General features: G+C 34.7%; 1 protein-coding gene across 9 annotated transcripts in view; it reads right to left on the bottom strand.

The window, feature by feature from the left end:
• Positions 1–26,426, bottom strand: part of MIA2 (MIA SH3 domain ER export factor 2) — a 100,073-nt gene that overhangs the window by 38,262 nt on the left and 35,385 nt on the right. For 6 of the 9 annotated variants that reach the window (XM_024116603.1, XM_024116619.3, XM_028495764.2 and 3 more), the window contains 7 exons: positions 20,936–21,067; positions 16,914–16,935; positions 16,737–16,825; positions 7,118–7,189; positions 4,860–4,970; positions 4,117–4,188; positions 3,292–3,396 (listed from right to left, as the gene is read on the bottom strand). In XM_024116603.1, coding sequence (XP_023972371.1) covers positions 3,292–3,396; positions 4,117–4,188; positions 4,860–4,970; positions 7,118–7,189; positions 16,737–16,825; positions 16,914–16,935; positions 20,936–21,067 — 603 coding nt within the window. Of the gene's footprint in view, positions 1–3,291; positions 3,397–4,116; positions 4,189–4,859; positions 4,971–5,518; positions 5,546–7,117; positions 7,190–16,736; positions 16,826–16,913; positions 16,936–20,935; positions 21,068–26,426 lie in introns of all 9 variants that reach the window. The other 3 variants (XM_024116605.2, XM_024116635.3, XM_028495765.2) reach the window with 3 other exon arrangements.

Here is a 26,426-nt window from a genome sequence, read left to right as displayed (position 1 = left end):
ATTTATTTTTTTTAATCATGTGCCATTTTGTGGTTAACTAACCTTCAAAAATACCATTAATCTAGAACAGATCAAATTCTGCATAAATAATCTTTTACTATATATACTTTTACAGGAGAGGAAAGACTTTCTCAACATGAATAAAAGATAAAGATTGTTATAAAAGATAAACTTAACTACATACTGCTTAAAAGCTTTGCAAATCAAAAAATAACAGAAATAAAATTTAAAAACAAGCAAGTAACGAGAAAGAAATTCTTATATATACCAAAGGGTTAATAACCTTAACATGCAAAGAGCTCTTAGAAGTCATTAAGAAAAAAAGCCCCCCCAAAAAAAAATAGAATCAGCAAGCAATTTACAAAAGAATCGGCCTATATATATATATATATATATATATGAAAAAAAAAAGGCCAATTTTATTTAGTCTTTAAAACTCCATTCTATCAAATAGTAATTACTGGGTTTCTCTGAAAAACTAAGGCTTCATCAGCATATTCCCTAGCACAAGAAAAACCAATCCTTCTCCACACATGTAAAATAGAATAAGACAACACTGACAGATTAAAAATAAATAAGAATTGAAGAATGAAACTTGGATTTGGTGATTGGCTGGTCTCTAGTGATTTACTAAAGAGACTGCATACACAGCATGCAGTCTTATAAGGTTAAAGAAGGAATGTGTTAGAACATGGAATCAGTGAATACAGAATAGTTTATTTCAAGGGCTCTGGTGATTAAAAAGGAATTAGATGAAAGCAGCTATAAAGAGTAAGACAATCTAGGTGAAATTTTTTTTTCAAGGTACAAAAGGTCACTTTTGATTATACTGATAACATAGCAAAATTAACACAGGGTGTACCACCACTTTCTCCTGAAATCTACTAAGATGACAGTAAAGAGGTTTAAGGGAAAAAAAGCATAAACCCACAAGGAAAAAGAGAAAACGTGATGAGGAAAAAGATAATTCTAGAAGTGGAAAGTGGAAAGAGATGGAAGCATGGTAAAAGACCAGACAGAATTGAAATCTAAGGCAGAAGATGGGAGACTCTAAAAGCAGGTTGACTTGATACAACTCAGAATGGCTCATGCTTTGGAGGCACAAGTACTACGGTATATGTGGAATGAAAAGAGGACTGTCCAAAAGTCTGTATGAAAAGCAGTTAGAAAATCCCCTATGTTCTCCCCACACACATATACACACACTCTAATTCTCAATCCATCCCTCTCCCCCCCACACACCACTGTCTTTCACATGCATGCACACATGCACATGCACAGGCACGCACACACATACACACACATCTGGCAAGAACCTGGAAGGTTATTCTCTGGAGAGCTAGAATCTGAAACTCTGGGACATCTGACCCAGGTAAAGGTGTGAATAACAAGCTGAAAACATAAAAGCATTAAGCAAAAGTTGACTTACTGAAATGAGTGAGATACCAGCCCTCCTTACCTCACTAAGCTGCTTACCTCACTGTTGGCAAACAGGCTTATACCTCCCAAATGGGAACTATGGAGGAGTCATCCCTGTGGAAAATGGTCTTTGAATACCAACAATCAGGGATCCTCCAATGAAATACCCTAGCCAGATTACCCTATGGAGGGGTCCACGAAAAACACACACAGGGCTTCCAATTAGATTTGGAGAGCTTCACTATTAAATGAGCAGACACCCAAGAACCATCAAATACCTGAAAAAAGAAACTCTTAGATAAAAGACATAGACTAAAACAGAAAATAAAGAAGCTCAAAGGAAACAAGGCAACTCAGGGAAAAACACATCAAAAAAGAGAAAAAAAAACATAATATCCTCAGCAAAGTAAGACACTGCATCCATGAAACCAGAAAAAGGCATAAGCAAAACAAAGAACTCTTACAAGTGAAAAATGTCAGAGAATAAGTGAATGAAAGTCCCACAGACACAAAGAAACCAAAAAAGACATTTTCAATAATTTCATATACCATACAAAATACACCCCAAAAAGTTTGAAATAATTTAAGTAAATTTCCCAGAACTGAATCAAGAGCAAGTTTCCAGCCTGAGAGTATCCAACAAATGTATAGAAAAAGACCCACACTAAGGCACACCATAATGAAATTTTGGAGAACTGGAAACAATGAAAGATATTAAAATTTTCCACCGGGGAAAAGAGTAGGTCACAAAAAAGGTTCAGTAATCCAAATAGCATTTGACTTCTCAAAAGTAATACTGGAAAATGAAGACAATAGAGCAATTATGTCAAAATATCAAGAAAAAAAAAAAAAAGAAAAAGAAAAAAAAATTTCAACCCAGAAGATACCCAACCAAAATGTTAACAGTATGAAAGAAGAAGACAGTCTAATAAGTCATGAAAGTTTTTAAAAAGTTACCTCCTATACCTTTTCTCAGGAAGCTAATCAAGGGAATTTACCACATAAAAGCACAGGTAGAACACAGGAAATAAAAGATCTAACACAGAAGAAACACAAGGGAAAGGATGGGGGTGAAGTGAAATCTCAGAATAGCAGAAGTATAACAGACCTAGAGAACAAGTTCCAACTGGACCAGGAGGATGGAAGACCCCAGGAAAAAATGAAATTAATAGATTAACCAAAGCATTTGAACACATAAACATTTATATAATCTCTAAAAGAGATATATATATATTTGAACTACAGATGAATTACAGATAGGTATAAAAGAAACAAGACAATTATTAACTCTAGGGCAAATAAAATGTTGAGTGAAACGGAATATGTAATCAGAGCATACCATGTGTCTCAGCTGTAATATTTAGAAAATCATAAATAATGTAATCATTAAAAAATTTTCCCACTGAAAAATTATAACTGTATCGGGAAAACAGTTGGAGAGGAAATATATTTGGGTATGTGGCAGTGTCTACATATGTGAGGAGGAAGAGGGTAAAAGTTAAATCCTCATTAGATCTGCCACAACAACTGCTTCCGTCTTCAGGGCCCAGACACACACTGCAATAACTCTCATGGTATTCTCTGCCCTCCGTCAGTCTGGCTTTGAAGATTTGTGCTAAATGCTATTTGTTATTATTATTATTAAAATGCTGAGTGCCCGGGCTTACTTTCACTCCTGGGGGAAGAGGGTTCCAGGAATACAGACCTCTGTATCCTATATAAAAGAGACACCATAGGGTACATAGGAGATTGTTCAGCTCTTGTGGTCTCCAGAAAGAGCCTACTTTTGCCCCTAGCATGGGTCAGTCATGACTATGCCCAGAACGTTTATAATTATATACTCACAAGCTGGAATCCCTTTACAGTACAAACCTGTTTCTGGCTTTCCTGAAGTTGAGAATTTTCACTCAAAGCCTCTTTTATAGCTACCTTAAGTCTTTCTTCATTCATCTGAAATATTTTGAAGGTTGTTTTGGCCTAAGTAAAATATAACATATTGAGATTACAAGAATTAGTTTAATACAATAGCTCTTTTTTACACACACTCCCTGAAACACGGAATTAAAGTCAAAAACGTGCCAATATTAATAGGAGAGGCAGCATACTGTAGCAGAAAAAAAGGCTGGCCTAGACTCAAGGTCTAGTCACTCAAGGTCCAGTTGCTCTGTCACTAACTTGCCACATGATCTTGGACAAATGATTTAACCTCCTGTAACCTTCTATGTACCATGTGGCAAATTCTGTTAACTTTCTACTGTCTGTCTCTCTTACCAGAATTTAAAATCCACAAGAGCCTTTCTATTTTGTCTACTAATATTAAGTGCCAATCACCTTCAACAGTGACCAGTATATAGCAATGGCTCAATAAATACTGTCCAATGAAAAAAATGAACTTTCCTCAGATACCCTGTATTTTTAAAATACATCTGAATTCTATTATTATACCTTATTCTTTAATTATAAAAGTAATAGTAAAATGTAAGTGATTTTCAAAAGCAACAGAGCTATTAAAGTAATTCAGTGGGACAGGGAGGGTGGGAGGGAGGGACACGCAAGACGGAAGAGATATGGGAACATATGTATATGTATAATTGATTCACTTTGTTGTAAACCAGAAACTAACACACCATTGTAAAACAGTTATACTCCAATAAAGATGTTAAAAAAAATTTTTAAAAATAAAGTAATTCAACTTACTTCAGATACTTGTGATTTGAGGGACTTTGATTCATCTTCTAGGGACTGTATCCTTTTTGAAATATCCACCATCTAAAAAGGCAGTATAAATCAATAAACAAGTATATGCTAAACTGCTCCAGTTTCCAAGATGCCGTATATATTAACTATATTATTAACCTAACACTTTTGCTCCAAAAGTGAGGGTTCAAATTAAGAAACATTCTCAGCCATATGCTTAAAGGGATTTCATACAAAAGTTACATAACAACAGTATTTCAACTCATCTTTAATATTTCGTAACACTTAAGTTATAAAGGCTCAAAAGAAGTCCACTAGCATCATATCTTACTAAATAATCTCACACACATCAAGATCATCCTTAAGACAGATTTTAAAATAGAAAGACAAATAAAGGAAAGTTAAAGTTCTTAATACACGTTTTGAGTAATTTTTAAAAATCCACTATGTATGTGACTGTTCAACTTAAATTATTTGTGTGAGCTACTTCCATAGTGCAAATAGAAAATTTCTGTAAGAATAGGAAAGAAATGTAACATAATAATGGTAACCTCTAACAAATGAAAAGAGCTAGTGGATCTGGACATTTTTATTCTCCACTTTACAGCCTTCTGTATTCTTTGGATTTCTTTCTTTTTTTTTTTTTTTTACAGTGCATGTAATACTTTAACCAATATCATATAATTTTTTTTAACTCAATAACTTTCTTTTCCCTACAGTCTCCTCAAACACAAAAGTCTTACCAATTCATCTTGTTCCGAATGTTTAGATTTCTCTTCTTTTAACTCTTTTTCTAGAATGAATATTTCATCCTCAAGTTCAGATGTGGACCTAGTCAGCTTTTCACAGACTGCCTAAAAGAGGAAGCCAACTTTATAAGACTGACATGGGAATTTTTGGTCAAGATAAATCAGATGAGTGTAATCAAATACATACACTATAAGTTAAATAAGTCTAGTTTATATATTTGTTCATTTTTATAACACTGAAATGACAGCAATACTAGCAGGTATCGCAAATTTTTTCTATAAAGAGACAGAAAGTAAATATTTTAGGCTTGAAGCCCACACAGTTTCTATTCAAGTGATATGCATATGTAGTGAGAAAGCAAAGACTATATGTAAATGAAAGAGCATGGCTGTGTTTTAATAAAATTTTATTTACAATAACAGGTGGAGAGCTCAGAGTGTAGTTTGCCAACTTCTGCTCTAAAGCATTGTAAAAGAAACCATAAGAAGAAAACCAAATTTAATATAAATACATAAAATAAAAAATAAATTCAAAAAACAATCAAGATAATATTCTACACTGAATTAAGACATATTTTCTGTGACCTTTTTAATTTAAAATGATTAGTTGTTGGATTATTCCAATTGGATTTTAAATACTGTAATAAACATACCTCTGATATTTGTGATCCTTCAACAAACTTGTTAAAAAAAACCAAAAGAATCAAAGAATTTAATGCAGGCCAAAATAAAAGTAGCACAAGTACATACTATATCATACTGGTTAAAAAACTCATTTACATATATATATATATTTTTCCCCAAATTTGACTATCTGATTATATGAATTCTCTGACTTGAATCAAAATTACTCTATTGTTTTGATTTTATCTATAGATTCAAACATCAATTTTTGTAATTGTATCACATTATAGTTTATATTCAACTATGTTTACCAATCTTGAAAATAAACACTATATGTTTTAAAAAATTACTAAAATTAGAGGAAAACTTCCAAAATATTCATTATAAAGTAAAAATTTAGCTAATTTTACAGCCAGATTACATAAATTCAATGCCTGAGAATAAATTGGTGTGTTTTATTTTATCCACAACATCACAAAGCTTGAGTAAATATTTTTGCTCTCCAGTTTTTGCTCTTTTGTCAGCATGCTAAATTCCTTATAAAATTCTCTTTTAATCAATCTAATAAATTACTACCATAACAGCAGTTAAAACAGAGGGTCAACAAATAAAATACAACAATTTCAACAAGTTCTTAAGAATATTAATAGGTAACAAATGAAGAAAGAAAAGGTTAAGAAATTAATTTCATTTGGAATTCAATTTATAATTTCCTTTGGATTCTACTAAGAAATTCTGATTCATGATACATATGCTTTCTGATGATTACAGACATCAGTGATTGACAACTGCCAAGCTGAACTAACTGAACTCAGACAACAAAGGTACAAAGTCCATTGTTTTCTACTTTAATATTAGTATGGTTTTTACAACATTTCCATCTCTAAAGAAATTGCTATTACTTACCCTAATCTGTCGTAGCTTAGCTAAATGACAAATTATCACAGTTTCCTTCCTTACTATTACCTAAATCATGCCTCACTCAGGAAAGCTGACTCTTTATCTCTTCCAAACTCCACATTCAGTGGCATCATGTTGGTACCTTGAAATTGGTCAAGGTGGGAGTATTTACACAACAGAACCCAGCAAATGCTACAAATAAAGGCTCCTGCTTTTTAAAGAGCCAGTTGTTAAACATTTACCAGCACACCACTGTGTATAACAAAAATCTTTGGTCTAATTCTAGTCAGCTCCTAATACATTGGTATGATGTAAAGGCAAGTACTGCCTCAACTTACATAATTTTTCATTCCCAACTATTCCTAAATTTATGAAAATAAGTCCTATTTTTCCTTCCTAGAGCAAACTGAGTCAAAAAATAAATGGTTACCTTAATATACTTCCCAGGAATAAAGAATAAAGAGCTTCTATATAGCTCTAGATTACATTGAACTGAATATGCTTCACTCAAAACAAGTTATCAACAAGAGCTCAAATTTTTAAAATACCTTATGCTACTTACTAATATTCTGTTTCCTATATTTAACTTATTAAAGTTTAACATCTAGAGATACTCTTTCACATTTCCTTTGAAATGTGAGTTTTGAGAAGATACATGACTTTCAAAATTTATGTTATTTAGTAAGAACCTTTCCCCTAACTTTTATAATTATACTATTTGTTTTTACCTCCAAACTTTGTGCTTCTGTTGACTCCTTCTCAAAGCTGGCATCCTTTAAAGATGACTCTAAGCCTTCATACTGAAAGAAAGCAACACTGTAAGTAAAAGGGCCATAAATTTTATTCCAAACTACACCTGCCCTACGACCCACCAATTCCATGAGAAGGAACAGTAAATCCTCACTGCAGAAAGATAACACTGCCCACAGTTTCAAATTTACCACTATAATTCTGTTATACTATTACTGATACTCAACATGAAATAATCTGGCATTCAAGAAAACAAGATCTGGGCTTCCCTGGTGGCGCAGTGGTTGAGAGTCCGCCTGCCGACGCAGGGGACACGGGTTCGTGCCCCGGTCCAGGAAGATCCCACATGCCACGGAGCGGCTGGGCCCGTGAGCCATGGCCGCTGAGCCTGCGCGTCCGGAGCCTGTGCTCCGCAATGGGAGAGGCCACAACAGTGAGAGGCCCGCGTACCACACAAAAAAACAAAACAAAACAAAACAAAACAAAAAGAAAACAAGATCTGGCTGCGAACCAAGAGAAAAAAATGAACAAGAGAGCAGACACTTGGAGGATTCAGGTAATACAGTTCTCCTTCAGACATTAAAATAAGTAAGCTTGATATGTAAGAGGAACCAAAATAATTAAACCAGAAAAAAAGAACTACAAAAAGAGCCACACAAACTTTAGAACTGAAAAAGGAAATAAATGAAATTAAGATGGTTTAAAAGATGATTAGACACAGTTGCAGACAATTAGTAAAATGGAAGCTAGATTAGAAGAAAACATCTAGACTGAAGTGTGAACAAAAAGATAAGAAACCCAGAAAAGAACATAAGAGATACATGGGATATAGTAAAAAGCTAAAATACAAGTATTTAAAATTACAGGAAGAGAAGAAAAAAAAAGCAAAAACAATATTTGAAAAGGTTATGATCAAGAGTGTTACAAAACTAAAGAAAGACATTAAACCACAGATTCTAGAACATCATGAAGCCCAGGGATGATAAACAGAAGAAACCACATCTAGACAACTAGTAACGCTGCTGAAAATCAAAGATAAAGAGAAAATCATAAAAGTAGCCAGACAGTTTCTTATAAAGTTATACAATACCTGCCCTATGACCCACCAATTCTAATATAGATATTTACAAAAGAGAAATGAAAACATATACCCCCACACACACAAAAAGATAGAATGATCATAGCAACTTTATTCATAATAGCCAAAAGCTAGAAATAACCATATTAAGTGGTAAATGGATAAAAAAAAATTGTGATATGTTGATGTAATGCAAATTTACTTGCAAGTTAAAATTTAAAAACTACTAATACATGTAACAACATAGTGAATCACAAAAATACAATGCTAACTGAAAAAAGGCAGACACAAAAGAGTATGATTTCATTTATATAAACTCTGAAACAGATAAAAACTACTTTATGGTGATAGAAATAAAAACAGTGGTTGCTGGCAGGGGCAGGGGACTGAGTGAAAATGAGCACAAGGGAAATATCAGGGTGATAGAAATGCTTTATGTATTGATGGGAGTGGTAGCTTCATGGTGAATATACCTGTCAAAATTCACAGAAGTGCACATTTAAGAATGTCCATTTTATTATATGAAAATTATACCTCAATTTTTAAAATTGAGAGAGAAAAAATACAAAACAAGATCACCAAATTGCAATAAAACTTATAGCTGACTTTGACCCACAAACAACATGCCAAGGAAAAAAATCAGTAAAATGAGATGTCCAAAGTGCTTAAAGAAAATAACCGCCAACTCAGACTTCTATAAAGAGCATTATACAAAATGGAGAAATAAAGACATTATCAGACAAACAAAAACTAAGAGAATTTGTCAACAGTATATTCCAGAAAAGGAAAGACCAGGAAGTTTCTCTATCCTTCAGGAGGAAGGAAAATCATCCCAGAGAGAAGGTGGAAAGGAGAGAAAGAATAAAGAACAATGGAAAGAATAAATGTGTGGATAAATCCAAATGAATCTTGACTGTTTCAAAGAATAATAAAATGATTTGGAGGTTTATATAAATATAAAGTCAAAATATAGTGCAACAGGGCTTCCCTGGTGGCGCCGTGGTTAAGAATCTGCCTGCCAATGCAGGGGACATGGGGTTGAGCCCTGATCTGGGAAGATCCCACAAGCCACAGAGCAACTAAGTCCATGTGCCACAACTACTGAGTCTGCGCTCTACAGCCCGCGAGCCACAACTACTGAAGCCCATGTGCCTAGAGCCCATGCTCCGCAAAAGAGAAGCCACCACAATTAGAAGCCCGTGCACTGCAATGGAGAGTAGCCCCCACTTGCCAAAACCAGAGAAAGCCCGCATGCAGCAACAAAGACCCAACACAGCCAAAAATAAATATAAATAAAATAAATTAATAATAAGAAAAAAATACATATATATACAGTGCAACAACACTTAAATAAAAGGGGGAAAGTGGAATTAAAGCATTCTAAGATCTTTGCATTATCCAGTAAGTAGCAACAGCACAAAATTATATTAGAATTTAATAAATTAAGGATACATGTTGCAATCTCTAAGGTAACCATTAAAAAAATAAAATCTATAACTAACAAATGTATTGATATAGAAAATATTGAATTAATAAATGACTATTTCAATCCAGAAGAAAACAAGAGAAGAGAAAAAGCCACATGGAACAGGTGGGTCAAATAGAAAATAAACAGTTAAGATGGTAGATTTGACCCCTAATAAATTAGAAATTACATTAAATGCAAATGAACTAAATAATCTAATTAAAAGATTTTTTTAGACTGATTAAAAAAAGCAAAACCCATCTGTATGCTGTTTCCAAAAGAGACAGCTTAAACAAAAGTATATAATAAGGTTGAAAGTAAAATAATGGGAAAAGATCTACCACGCAAATGTTCACCAAGTGAAAACTGGGATTGTTACACTGTATATCAAAGTCAATTACTACAGGCCTTCCCTGGTGGCACAGTGGTTGAGAATCCACCTGCCGATGCAGGGGACACGGGTTTGTGCCCCGTTCTGGGAAGATCCCACATGCCGCGGAGCAGCTGGGCCCGTGAGCCATGGCCGCTGAGCCTGTGCATCCGGAGCCTGTGCTCCACAACGGGAGAGGCCACAACAGTGAGAGACCCACGTACCACAAAAAAAAAAAAAAAAAAATCAATTACTACAAATACAAAACAAAAAGGCAACCTTCAAAATGGGAGGAAATATCCGTAAATGAAGCAACCAACAAGGGATTAATCTCCAAAATATACAAACAGTTCATGTAGTTCAATTATCAAAAAAAAACCAAATAACCCAATCAAAAAATGGGCAGAAGATCTAAATAGACATTTCTCAAAAAAAAAGACATACAGATGGCCAAAAAGCACATGAGAAGATTCTCAACATCACTAATTATAAGAGAAATGCAAATCAAAACCACAATGAGGGTATCACCTCACACCAGTCAGAATGGCCACCTTCAAAAAATCTACAAACAATAAATGCTGGAGAGGGTGTGGAGAAAAGGGAACCCTCTACACTGTTGGTGGGAATATAAATTGGTACAGCCACTATGGAGAACAGTATGGAGGTTCTTTAAAAAACTAAAAATAGAACTACCATATGACCCAGCAATCTTACTCCTAGGCATGTACCCAGAGAAAACCATAATTCGAAAAGATACATGCACCCCAATGTTCACTGCAGCACTATTTACAATACAATAGCCAGGACATGGAAGTAACCTAAATGTCCATCAACAGAGGAATGGATAAAGAAGATGTGGTACATATATTCAATGGAATATTACTCAGCCATTAAAAAGAATGAAATAATGCCATTTGCAGCAACATGGATGGACCTAGAGATTGTCACACTGAGTGAAGTAAGTCAGACACAGAAAGACAAATATCATATGATATTGCTTACATGTGGAATCTAAGAAAAAGGGTACAAATGAACTTATTTACAAAACAGAAGTAGAGTCACAGATGTAGAAAACAAACTATGGTTACCAGGGGATAAGGAGAAGGAGGGATAAATTGGAGACTGGGGCTGACATATACACACTACTATATATAAAATAGATAACTAGTAAGAACCTGCTGTATAGGACAGGGAACTCTACTCAATACTCTGTAATGGCCTATATGGGAAAATAATCCAAAAAATAGTGGATATATGTATATGTATAACTGATTCACTTTGGTGTACACCTGAAACTAACAATACCTTGTAATAAATCAAATATACTCCAATAAAAATGTAAAAAAAAAGAATTACTACAAATAAAACAGGGGTATTCATAATGATAAAACGGTCAATCTAAGTAAGAAAATAAATAATTTTAAATCTATATGCATCTAACATAACCTCAATATACATAAAAATAATAAAACTAAAAGAGAACAACGAACCTACAATCTTAATGGGAAATTTTAACATATTTCTCTCAATAACCAATAGACAATATGAATAAAAAGTTAACAAGTGACAATTTTTGTATTTATATACCAATAAACTAGTAAATAAAATGGTATGGTATTGACACAAGGATAATAATATGTATGTATTTATATTGTATATGAAACATTTACCAAAATCAATCTTATGCAAAGCCAGAAATTAAGTATCAACAAATAAAGGAGCGAAATCATACAAAGAATATTCTCTGAATTAAATATAATTAGGTAGAATTAGGCTAAAACTTAATAACAAATAAACTATTGGGAAATCCCCATACATTAGGAAAGTAATAAATATCCTAACAAATAACAAATGTCTCAAAGAAAATATCACAATAAAATTTTTAAAATATTTTACACTGAATGATCAGGAAACCATGACATATCAAAACTAACAGATGCTTTAATAAAAGCCAAACTTGCCAAGTAAATTGTAACTTTAATGCAGAAATTATAAAAGAAGGCTAAAAACTCAATGATTTTAGCATCTATCCCAAGAAGTGATAAAAAAGAAAAGCAAGTAAACCAAAGAAAAGTTAAAAATGAAGTAATAAAGATAGTAATGAATTAGAAAGCAAATAAAGTAAAAAAAATCAACTGAGCTGAAAGATTGTTCTTTGGAAACACTAAAAAAGTTGATAAACCACTGTCAAGGAAAAGATGACAAGGAGAGAAAGAAGGACAATCAACCTAATATCAGAAATAAAAGAGCAGACCTCTCTAAAGGTCCCATAAATGTTTAGAAAATAACAAGAGAATAAACACTATACCAGCAACGAGCAAATAAAAGATAATTTTTAATTCCATTTGCAGTATCAAAAAGAAAAAAATACTTAGAAATAAATTTAGCAAAAGAAGTGTAAACCTAATACTCTGCAAACTACAAAATATTACAGAAATAAAGAAGACCTAATTAAATGGAAAGGCATCCCATATTCATGGATCAGAAGACATAATATTACTAAGATGGCAATAACGCCAAATTGATCTACTGATTCAACATAAGCCCTATCAAAATCCCAGCTAATTTATTTGCAGAAATTGCAAGCTGATCCTAAAATTCATAGAAAATGCAAAAGGCTCAGAATGATCTTGAAAAGTTGGAGGACTTATACTTCCCAATTTCAAACCTTACTACAAAGCTACACAAATCAAGACCGTGTGAAACTGGCATTAAGGATAGACATATAAATCAATGAAATACAACTGAGAGCCCAGAAATGCACCCTCACAATTATGGTCAATTGATTTTCAACAAGGATGCCACAACAATTCAATGGGGAAAGATTAGTCATTTCAACAAACAGTGCTAAGACAACTGGATATCCACATGCCCAAAATAAAGCTGGACCCCTACCTAACACAATATACAAAAATTAATTCAAAACAGATCAAAGATCTAAACATAAGAGCTAATCGCATAAAACTCTTAGAAGGAAACACAGATGTAAATCTTTGTGACCTTGTTTTAAGCAATAGTTTCTTAGAAATGACACCAAAAGCATAACCAACAAAAGAAAAAAATAGATAAACTGAGCATCATCAAAATTAAAAAGTTCTATGCTTCAAAGATACCACCAAGAAAGTGAGGAGAACATGCCACAGAATAAGAGAAAATATTTGCAAATTACATCTGATAAGGGGCTCATATCTATAATATATAAAGTTAGAACTCAATAACAGAGACAAATAACCCAATTTAAAAATAGGCAAAGGGGGCTTCCCTGGTGGCGCAGTGGTTAAGAATCCGCCTGCGAATGCAGTGGACACGGGTTCGAGCTCTGGGCTGGGAAGATTCCACATGTCATGGAGCAACTAAGCCCATATGCCACAAATACTGAGCCTGCACTCTAGAGCCCGCAAGCCACAACTATGGAGGACGCATGCCACAACTACTGAAGCCCGTGCGCCTAGAGCCTGCGCTCTGCAACAAAGAGAAGCCACCGCAATGAGAAGCCTGCGCAATGCAACGAAGAGTAGCCCCCATGCACTGCAACTACATAAAGCCTGCGCGCAACAACAAAGACCCAACACAGCCAAAAATTAATTAATTAATTAATTTTTAAAAATTAAAAATAAAAATAGGCAAAGGAACTGAGTAGACATTTCTCTAAAGAAAATATATAAATGCCAATAAGCAAATGAAAAGATGTTCAACATCACTAGCCATCAGGGAAACGCAAATTAAAACCTCACTGACACAACGCTGTAAACCAACTATACTTCAATAAAAAAAATAAAAAAAAACACCTCATTGAGACAACACTTCACATCAACTAGGATGGCTATAATCAAAAAGACATAATAACAAGTGTTGGGAGGGAATTCCCGGCGGGGGGTCCAGTGGTTAGGACTCCACGCTTCCACTGCAGGGGGCACGGGTTCGATCCCTGGTTAGGGAACTAAGGTCCCGCATGCTGCATGGCGTGGCCCCAAAAAAAAAAGTGTTGGGAAAGATGTGGAGAAAATGCAACATTCACAAACTGCTGGTGGAAATATAAACTAGCACAGCCACTGTGAAACACAATCTGGCAGTTCTTCAAAAAGTTAAATACAGATCCAGCAATTCTACTCCTAGGTATATACCTCAAAGAATTTAAAACATATATCCACACAAAAACTTGTACAAGAATGTCCACAACAGCATCATTTATAACAGCCAGAAAGTACAACAACCCAAATGTCCACCACCTGAAAAATGGATATATCAGTTGTGGTAGGGAATATTATTTGGCAAAAAAAGATATTAAGTATTGATACATAGTACAACATGGATGAATCTTGAAAACATTATGCTAGGCTTAAAAAGCTAGTGACAAGGAAGCACATGTTGTATCATTCCATTTATGTAAAATGGAATCTAGAGTAGGCAAGTTTATAGAGACAGAAAGTAGATAAGCTGTCTAGGGCTTACCAGTAGGGGAGACTGGGTGAAGGGTGACAGCTAAGAGGTACAGGGTTTCTTTGGGATGTAAAAAATATGTTTGAAAATATTTTGTGGTGGACATACAACTCTGTGAATATACTAAAAGCCATTTATTTGTACACTTTAAATAAATAGTATAGTATGTGAATCATACCCCCAAAAAGCTGTTAAAAAAACTATACTATTTATAATAGTTTCAAAAATCATCAGATACCAGGGAATAAATCTAAGAAAAGATGTACAAGACCTCAACACAAAAATGTATGAACAATACTGAGAGAATTTTGAAAAGACATAAATAGAGGGATATACCACAGCCCACGGATAAACACTCAACACTGTAAAAACGTAAATTCTCTCCAAATTAATCTATATATTCAATGCAATCCCAAACTCCTAAGAGGCTATGTGTATGTGTGCATGTGTAAACTGATGAAGTGATTTTAAATTTACACAAAAATACAAAGGGCCAAGATGGCCAAGAAAATCTTGAAAAACAAACCTGGAGGTTTATACTGTCAGACATCAAGACGTGCTAGGTAGACTTTAAAAAGCATGATATTCCAGTAAAGATGTTAAAAAAATTTTTTTAATTAAAAAAAAAAAAAGTATGGTATTGGTGCAAGGATATATTTTTTTAAAAAAAACAGACCAACAGAATAGAAAATATTATGGAAACAGCCTCAGATATATACAGTCACATGACTTAAGACTACGACACTACAGAACAAAAGGAAAAGATGGTCTTTTAATAAATGGTACTGGTAAATTCAATAGCCACATGAAAAATATTGAATACTAACCACCAATCACACCATCACAGATTCAATTCTAGATGGATTAAAGACTGATTAATTTAGGGCTGAACTGTTTCCCCTCAGAATGTGTATGTTGAAGCCCCAATACCTCAAAATGTGACTGTATTTGGAGACAGGCCCTTTAACGGTCATTAAGTTAGGACTTCCCCAGAGGCGCAGTGGTTAAGAATCCACCTGCCAATTCAGGGGACACAGGTTCAAGCCCTGGTCTGGGAAGATCCCACATGCCACAGAGCAACTAAGCCCGTGCGCCACAACTACTGAGCCTGCGCTCTAGAGCCCGCAAGCCACAACTACTGAGCCCACATGCTGCAACTACTGAAGCCCACACACCTAGAGCCCGTGCTCCGCAACAAGAGAAGCCACTGCAATGAGAAGCCGGCGCACCGCAATGAAGAGCAGCCCCTGCTTGACGCAACTAGAGAAAGCCCGCAGGTAGCAACAAAGACCCAACACAGCCAAAAATAAATAAAATTTTAAAAAAATAAAGGTTGTTAAGTTAAAATGAGCCCCTTGGATTAAGATAGGCCCTAATCCATCTTACTGGTGCCCTAACAAGAAGAGGAAATTTGGACACACTGAGAGACATCAGAAACATGCACCTGCACAGAGAAAAGACAATGTGAGGAGAGGGCAAGAAGATGACCAGTTATGTCAAAATGATAAGCCTCAAAAGAAACCAAACTTGCCAACACCTTGATCCTGGACCTCTAGCCTCCAAAACTGTGAAAAAAATTAATTTCTATGTAAGTCATCCAGTCTGTGGTATTGTGTTATGGCAGTCCTAGCAAACTAATACAAAGACTAAATGAGTAAAAAAATTAAGTTTCTAAAAGATAACACAGAAGAATATCTTCATACTCTTGAGTACACAAAAAATATTTAAGTAGGAAACAAATAACAGTCATCAAAAGAAAAGACTGAAAAATTAGACTATGTTACAATTAAGAACTTATGCTTACCAAGACACCATTTGAAATAAAAAGGCAAACCACAGAGTGGAAGAAGATATTTGCAATACGTATATCTGACAAAGGACTTGTATCCAAAATATAGGAAAAAATCCTACATATCAAAAGGAAAAAGAGAGATAAGCATACTTTTTAAAATGTGAAAAAAAAACAACAACTAGGCAACATGACAAAAAGGATATCCAAATGGCCAATAATCATTAAAAGGTGATTAACCTCATTAGGGAAATGAAAATTGAAACCACAATGAGACATCACTATGCACCTACCGCAATGGTTAAAATTTAGACTGGTAATATGAAAGCCACTGAAGTCTCATACTTTGCAAACAAAGCATGAGTGATCTTCAACTTACACAGAAGTAGCTGCATTGAAAAGTATCAAGTCTTCTGATTCTAACACGAATGGCAACATTTTCAAAAATGTCTTACCTCCTTTTGAACAACACTAAATTTTTCAAGTAGTTTACATTTTTCTTCAATCAGTGTAGAAAGTTCTGCAGCAAGCTTTTTCTCTCTTCCTAAAAACAGAGTTAATGCTATCATGTTTTTAAGTTGATTTAATTGTAAACAACAATGATGAGATCTAAAATAGAAAAACGAGCTTACCCACATAAAGCCGGCTTCTAACCTGAAACAAATTTTTAACAAAAATTACATTAAAACACACACACATTCAAGCACATATAATTTATTTAACTTCTACTGCCAACTTAGAAACAAAAGGTTTGTTATTGCCTTAGTATAAATGTAAGTTTGCCAAAAAGTGTTCTATTTCCAATGAGAAAAATACATATGAAAGTCCTCCTACTGGAGAGTCACATTGTGTATTAGCATATTAAAGGCTCTGAAATAAATCTACCTTAAAGGTATCTGTTTCATTTCATTTAGCCCACTGCTCCTCAAACATATTTGACCCTAAAACAAACTACTTAAGGAAGCCCCTATATCATCTCCCCAGTACTAATATCCAAAATAACACAGTTTGAAAAATGTTACCATGCGGCCATGGATCTGCTGACTATAAAGTATAAAAACTTTTTTCTTCTTTAATCTCTCTCTCAAACAATGAAGGAAAAATTCCATTTATAAGGGGATCAGGTTTAGGACTAAGGTAATCTAAGTAGAGAAAACAGTGGGGACTTAAATGATCTACAGAAGATATATAGGAATAAAATTAAATAAAACAAGATTTAAAAGTCAAGGTACAGGGTTTCCCTGATGGTGCAGTGGTTAGGAATCTGTCTGCCAATGCAGAAGGCACGGGTTCAAGCCCTGGTCTGGGAGGATCCCACATGCCGCGGAGCAGCTAGGCCTGTGTGCCATGGCTGCCGAGCCTGCGCTCTGGAGCCCGTGAGCCACAACTACTGAGCCCGCGAGCCACAACTGCTGAGGCCTGCGTGCCTAGAGCCTGTGCTCCACGGCAGGAGAGGCCACCGCAATCAGAAGTCTGCATACCAAAGCGAAGAGTCGCCCTCGATTGCCGCAACTAGAGAAAGCCCGCGCGCAACAAGACCCAACGCAGCCAAAAATAAAATAAAAATAAAATAAATAAATTTAAAAAGAAAGTCAAGGTACAATATAGTAGGTATAGATGAGGAACAATTAGTGAACTGAAACATCAGATTCAGAAACTATCTCAAAAGGTAACAGTAAACCATTAAAAAAAAAGGAAAAAAAAGTTAAGAGGGAAGTGAGAAGTAGAAGAACCAACATCTTAAAAAAATAATAGTCCCAAAGAAGAAAGAAAAATGTAAAATGCAGAAGAAACTTCCCAGAATTAAAAAAGATAAAAGATTTCATATTTAAATATTCAAGAGAATTTAAAGAAAATAGGAAAAAAAATCAAACCTGAACATATTATATTGAAATAAGGATATCAAATTAAAAGCCTCCATAGAGAACAGATCACTTACAAATGAATAAGAATCACATTGACACTAGACCTTTCAACAAGTAACATTAGATGTAAAAAGACAAGGAAGTAAAAGGATAGAACTTTGGACGCAGAATGCTTATATCAAACAAATTACCATTTCAGCGTGAAGACTTAATTCAAACATCCTCAAGCATACAAAAGGTTTGCCACACAAAGACCAACACTGAAAACAATCTAGAAAGAAGTATTCAAATATGGGAAGAATTAAATTCAGGAGCCCCTGCAAGAGATATGTCAATTATGGGTGATCAGATATCTTGGTAATATTTCTTGTTGTCTTGAGGACTGGAGAAGGGGTGAAGGAGAAAGTAAAAAACGAAGAAATGGAAAAGGAAATATTTTTAGAAACAAAATTCTAGATTATACCAATATGAAAGGGGGTTGGAAAGTGAAAGAGACCAAGGGATGTGAGAGTATGCTAAATAAGGTTTTTGTTTTCTCAGAAGGAAGATTTACTTACAAATGTAGAAAAGAAACATTAAAAGTGGAACAAATTAATAAAGTATGCTAGAAGAAACTGGTCCAAATACATCAGTAATCAATAATCATAATATATGTAGATACACTAAACTCAGTGAAAAAAGAGATTTTCAGATTATATAAAAGAAATTCATACAGAACTGAATTACTTTGCTGTACACCGGAAACTAATACATTGTAAATCAACTATACTCCAAAAAAATAAAAATAAAAAAAGAAATTCATACAGGACATAAATTAAGTAAAAGACCACAGAAAGACTGGAAAATATAAGGATGGAAAAAGACACATGAAATATTACCAAAAAGAAAATTGGTCTGGCTATACTAACATCAGATAAGAGACTTTAAGACAAAAGTATCGGAAGAGTTATAGAGGGTCACAAGATATTGATAAAAGATTCAATCCACCAAGAAGAGATATAGCAATTCTAAACATGTATCCACCTAACAAAATATCCTCAAAATATGTAAAGCAAGAATTGACAAAACTACAGAAAGTAACTGATAAATCCATCATGACAGTGGAATTCAGCCAACTTCTCTTCACTCTTGACAGATGAAGGAAACAAAAAAAAAAAAGCAAGAATATGTAATACATGAACACCACAAATTAGTCAATTAGCAAGCTTAACCTAATAATGAATGGATATAGAATGATATACATGTATCTGCTTTCAATAATAATCAGGAACATAAAGAGCACAGAAAAAGTCTACATGTATGCCAAACTCTCATATGTAGCATGGCAGATGAATGGGAAGGGAGACTATTCAATAAACAAAGCTGGGAAAAAGGTTATATTGTGGGGGAAGGGGGGTGGGGAATTACACCAACTGCTTACCCCACACTAAACAAAAAGTCAACTCAAGATGGATCAAGCAATTCTGTGCTAAAAGAAAACTGTTTTAATTAAGAATTTCTACTCATCAGAAAACATCTTAAGAAAAATGAAAAGATGTTTCATACTGGGACATATGCAATATAGATAATCAACAAGGATATCATCAAGAATATATAAAGAACTCCTACAAATAAAAAAGAACAAACAAACAACAAACTACTCAAAAGAAAAATGGGTATAAGACATAAATATTTCCCTGAAGAAAAAATACATATGGCCAATAAATGTACTGAGTTTTCAATCTCACTAGTGATCAAGGAATACAAATCAGAACCATGGTTAAGATACCATTCAAGTGGCAAAAATAAAGAATTTCAACAATAACAAGTGTTGGAGATGACACAGATCAAATGGATCTCTAGGACCTCTTATATACTACTGTTGGGAGTATAAATTGGTACAATTTGGAAAAGAATTTGGTATTACGTTTTAAAAGCAGAACTTCAAATATACTATATAACCCAGTAATTTCACACCTAGTATATTCCCAAGAGAAACTTACAAATATACAACAGGAAACAAGTATAAAAAACTACCCAGCAGCATTATTTGTAATAGAAAAAGACATGGAAACAAATCAAAAGGCCCAAGACCATAAAATATATAAATTAATTGTAGTATATTCTTACAATATTCTTAAATCAATCAAAACGGGTCAAAAATATGGATGAATCTTAGCAATATAGGATGGAGTAAAAAAGTTCCAAAACATGATATATGGCATGAGACTAAGCAAAATTACTACACTTCTGAAGGATTTGTGTACATACAACCAAAAAAAAATTTTTTTAAGGTATGGGAATAATTAACACAGAATCCAGAACAGGACTACCTCTAGTACAGGGAGGGAAGGGGATGAAATGAGGGAGGATCACCTAAATATAGGTGACAGTCAATGTCTTTGATTCCAGGTTGGGTGGTATATTCACAGATGTTTAGTATACTGTTAAAAATAAACACAGACCCCAAATAATAAGCAAGTAAGAAATAAAGGTAAGCTTTGCTGTACACCTGAAACTTACACAACATTGTAAATCAACTATACTCCAATAAAAATTAAAAAAAAAAAGAAATAGAGGTAGGGTTTTAGTATTAGTGTGGAATACTCCTACAGAGAATTTTTTTAATTTTTACACTTTAAAAAATTCCTCTAAATCCATATTCAGTTTCTAGTAGCTACACATTAACATGAGTAGCCCACATAACAATAACCTGTTTCCTTAAAACAAAAGATATGTTTCTCATATTACTTGTTCAACATGAAGACAGAACGAACATTCTCTTAGTATATAGAGCACTGGTTACTTACCGATCGAAAACTTCTCCACAAAAACAAGAGAATAGCAAAAAATCCAACAATAGTTGCACATATCACTAATTCCCATGGAAAACCATAGAAGTTAGAACCTGGTCTCATATCTTCAGGCAATGCTGCCACAACCTTCAAGACAAAGAAAATTAACCTCTTAAAAATACACTTTTGATAAAAAGTGTTGATTACAAACTGCTATACACTGAATTTTTCTGTGTCCCCCTGCAACCCCAAAATTCTTGTGTTGAAACCTAATCCCCAATGTGATGGTATCTGGAAGTAGGGCCCTTTGGAGGTGATTAGCTCCTAAGAGTGGAGCCCTCAGAAATGGTATTAGTGACCTTAGAAAAGAGGCTCCAAGCTCCCTTGACACTTCTACCACGTGAGGTTATAATGAGAAGACTATGAACCAGAAGTGTGCCCTCACCACACACCAGATCCGTGGCATCTTTATCTTGGTGTTCCCAGCCTCCAGAACTGTGAGAAAAATGTTTGTTGTTTAAGCCACCCAGTCTATGGTATTTTGTTATAGCAGCCCCAACAGATTAAGACACAAACATAAGTACAAGTTTACATGTAAATACTACTAACACCCTTTTCATGAAATGGGTACCAGACTATCACCAAACAGCAGGTATCAGAGGGTATTTTTCTGGCAATTTTCAACCACTATCACCAAGTGATGAAGGAAAGTAGTATGGTGAAATTTAATGATTTTCCAACCAGAGTTCTACAGAGATGCCTCAGAGCTTCTGAAAATGAGAGTAAGGAAAGAAGGCCAAAGAAGAAGCTGAATCAGGTGCTCTTACCCTGATTCAACCAGTTTAGGCTTTTTCCATAGAGTATATTGAGTTCCATATAAGATTTCCCTATTGGGGAAAAAAATGGATCTGCTGCTTTATTAAAGTTTGAAAACCACTGATGAAACCTTGGGTTTAGAATTTGAATCCCTCTTCCCTACCCCTGTGGCTCCCTTCTCTTATCTGTAATGGGAATAATGCTGCATGAATATGGAGTGCAGGTACTCAATAAAGGTAGCTGTTTCTATTAGTCCTCCTCCAAAGACCATGATCCTATAACCACAGGCTTTCCACATTATTTCACTCCCTAACAAGTCTTCAGCACAAAACAGCGTAAGGCTTTTGCAGTTGCTTCTGTATTTCATCTTTCTCTGGGTCAGTTCATTATTCACTGTCATCCAATGAGGTTATTTTTTCTTTGTTACCAGGCCCCATATATTATGCAATCACATAAAAAGGTGAAAAGTAGGGGGAAAAAATACTTTTTTTTAAGAACAACCTCAAGTCTGATCAGGTTTGATTCTTTCCAGGGTTCAACCCAAAACCTCTATGGCAAATCTTTCCTTTTTAGGTCCCTTCTATCTAGAAAACCACCTTTTAATATCTATTCTCTTCCCCAAAATCTTTTTTGTAACTCTGACCCATATACGCTATCAACAGTTCATTAACCTGTATTAAATAAACCTGATTACACCTTTTCTAAAAAACAAAATACCCCTTTACCCTGATCTCTCTGCCTCTGCCGCTCCCTATATTACCCTTGCTACCAGCTCACAGAATTGTGACATCGCTAGAAACAACCAGTGATTTAAAAAAAAAAAAATCTATTTTTGCCTCTGAGAAAAAGAGGCATTTGACACACAATACTGGGAAGAAAAGATGCTTTCTTTACAGTTTATATATTCTCCAACCATCTTACTTTCAGCTAACTATGTCAAAACATAGAATGCACATCACTTCAAAAATCTAATAATAGGAATGATTTCTTTACAACACTACAACACTTTAAGAGACAATTCTAAAAGCATCTCTCAGATTAAACATGTAATTATCTTTAGTATAGTGATATTCCTTAAATCCAATAACATTTTATCAGTCCTTCTATTCTAAAAGGAGATGGTAAATTCTAGGTTAAAGCCTTGAGCTGGTGGAATCTGGTGGGATCTGGTAGACTGAGGAATAGCAAAGAATCTGAGTCACAAGAATGCATCTCAAACCAATTGCTCAGGTCTTAATTATGCTGGTTTTCTCACGGAGATTTTTCACCTTTAAATTTTAATTAAAATATAGAACCCTATCTCACAAAGGTATAGAAAGAATAACCAAATTTATCAAACATCAATAAATGTAATGTAATACACAATTACACATGATTTGATAAATTGGTCCTAAATTTTAGAAGTAATAGGTAACCCTCCATACAATATGGTAGTGATTAATCACGAAACACTTAAAACCTATTCCACTCCCAAACGTGAGTATTAAAGGAATTCTAGACCAAGTAACTTAAAAGAAGCAATTAATCAAGTTGACAAAATACAGTAAGGTTAAATTAAAATTATTTTTCATTTTACCTTCAAATAAATATTATATTAATAAAAACAACATAATAAGATGTCAATATACAGGCCCTGAGAATACTTGACTGTAATGCGAAGTTTTATGAACCTACACTCTCCAATACATAAAACTTAAAAAATAATTTCCACTTTACATAAAGAGATTTTTTCCTGTAATTAGTGATAAACCACCAAAAAGTTAAAAAGGGGCACTGATTCACTCATTATTCATATTCAAGTTTGATGAAAACTATTTTTTGTATATCTCTTTCTTAAATCTTTTTACTTTACAAAAAATGTAAACTTATAATCATTAATAATAATTCTCCCTTTAAAAGGGTATCAAAAGAGCTTTAGAATCAAATGGTCTAAAAAGAGCTAAGGCAGAATAAGAGTTCAACCCAAACAAGATGAAACAGGATCTGTAAAATTAATAATTACCTCACAAGAAGCAGTTAACATTCATTCAGTCATTCATTCATCTACCCAGCAACTAATTCCACATTTATTAACAAGTTACATTCCAGACACCTTTAAAAATATACTCTTTTCATTTTATCCATTTCCATTGTTTTAACGGAAACTAAACACTAAAACCACTATGCTAATAACTCACAAATCTGTGACTCCGATGCAGATCTGACGCAGCCAAATAAATAAATAAATATTAAAATATATATATATGCCAGGTCCTAAAATGGGACACAGGCTGGAGAGGAAGGAATATTATTAGACTAAGCTGTCTGATTCTTATTCTTCTGGTTTCTTTTTTTTTACCCTCAGTATACAACCATTTAGTAAAGGTTTACTTAAATGTTTCAGTCTTGTTTCAGCAGCCTTATGAGAAATTAGGCTTAGCCTAACATTATAAATAAAAGCAGGGCAGGGTTATAAACACATTTTTGTTTATAACTCCCTTTTTTTCTATGTGATTTAAAACACAATTGCATAATGCAATAATTAGAAATTATTTTGTTGGATGTAAAATACATAAAGATGTAAATTGTAACAAAAACAGCATACAGAACGCAAGGATGGAACTATATAGAAGCAAAGTTGTTGACATTAGGTGGATTAACCCAAAGTAAATCATTATAAATCAAACACATACAGTTAAGGGGGGGGACACTAAAATGGCACAGTAGAAAACATCTATATAACACAAAAGAAATGGAGGAACTTAGAAACAAAAAAGACCTAAGAAATATACAAAATATACAAAATAAATAGCAAAATGGCAGAAGTATCACTAACTATATTAAATGTAAATGTACTACACTGTCCAATTAAATGGCAGAGATTGGCAGAATGGACAAAAAAAAACACGTTCCAACTATATGCCTTCTAGAAGACACATACATTAGATTAAAACACATAAATAGCTTGAAAGATGGAAGAAGAGGCAAGACTGGTTCAAGATGGCGGAGTACAAGGATGTGCTCTCACTCCCTCTGGCGACAACACTGTAATCACAACTAACTGCTAAACAATCATCAACAGGAAAACACTGGAACTCATCAAAAAAGATACCCCACATCCAAAGACAAAGGAGAAGCTAGCAGGATGTGATTGCAGGACTTTGACAGGACTGGGGGAAAGAGAGACTCCACTCTTGGAGGGCACACACAAAGCAGTGTGCGCATCAGGACCGAGGGGAAGGAGCAGTGACCCCATAGGAGACTGAACCAGACCTACCTGCTAGTGCTGGAGGGTCTCCTGCAGAGGCAGAGGGTGGCTGTGTCTCACCGTGAGAACAAGGACACTGGCAGCAGAAGTTCTGGGAAGTACTCCTCGGCGTAAGCTCTCCCAGAGTACACCGTTAGCCCCACCAAAGAGCCTGGGTAGGCTCCAGTGTTGGGGTGCGTCAGGCCAAACAACCAACAGGGAGGGAACCCAGCCCCACCTATCACAGACAAGCGGATTAAAGTTTTACTGAGCTAAGCCCGGTAAAGCAACAGCCAGCTCTACCCACCACCAGTCCCTCCCATCAACTTGCACAAGTCTCTTAGATACCCTAATCCACCAGAGGGCAGACAGCAGAAGCAGAAGCAAGAACAACTACAATCCTGCAGCCTGTGAAACAAAACCACATTCACAGAAAGAGAGACAAGATCAAAAGGAAGAGGGCTATGTACCAGATGGTGGAACAAGATAAAGCCCCATAAAAACAACTAAATGGAGATAGGTAACCTTCCAGAAAAACAATTCAGAATAACAATAGTGAAGATGATCCAGGACCTCGGAAAAAGAATGGAGGCAAAGATCGAGAAGATGCAGGAAATGTTTAACAAAGACCTAGAAGAATTAAAGAACAAACAGAAATGAACAATACAATAATTGAATTGAAAACTACACTAGAAGGAATCAATAGCAGAACAACTGAGGCAGAAGAACAGATAAGTGACCTGGAAGACAGAATGGTAGAATTCACTGCTGCAGAAGAGAATAAAGAAAAAAGAATGAAAAGAAATGAAGACAGCCTAAGAGACCTCTGGGACAACATTAAATGCAACAACATTAGCATTCTCCTTCTGGGGTCCCAGAAGGAGAAGAGAGAGGGAAAGGACCCGAGAAAATATTTGAAAAGATTATAGTCGAAAACTTCCCTAACATGGGAAAGGAAACAGCCATCCAAGCCCAGGAAGCGCAGAGAGTCGCAGGCAGGAGAAACACACCGAGACACATAGTAATCAAATTGGCAAAAATTAAAGACAAAGAAAAATTATTGAAAGCAGCAAGGGAAAAATGACAAATAACATATAAGGGAACTCCCATAAGGTTAACAGCTGATTTCTCAGCAGAAACTCTACAAGCCAGAAGGGAGTGGCATGACATATTTAAAGTGATGAAAGGGAAGAACCTACAACCAAGATTACTCTACCTGGCAAGGATCTCATTCAGATTCAATGGAGAAATCAAAAGTTTTACAGACAAGCAAAAGCTAAGAGAATTCAGCACCACCAAACCAGCCCTACAACAAATGCTAAAGAAACTTCTCTAAGTGGGAAACACGTGAGAAGAAAAGGACCTACAAAAACAAACCCAAAACAATTAAGAAAATGGTAATAGGAACATACATGTTGATAATTACCTTAAACATGAATGGATTAAATGCTCCAACGAAAAGAC

Source organism: Physeter macrocephalus, chromosome 11 (genome assembly GCF_002837175.3).
Source record: "Physeter macrocephalus isolate SW-GA chromosome 11, ASM283717v5, whole genome shotgun sequence".
Lineage (NCBI taxonomy): Eukaryota > Metazoa > Chordata > Mammalia > Artiodactyla > Physeteridae > Physeter > Physeter macrocephalus.
Note: the sequence above shows the minus strand (reverse complement) of the source record. Positions and strands in the feature narration are given on the sequence as shown.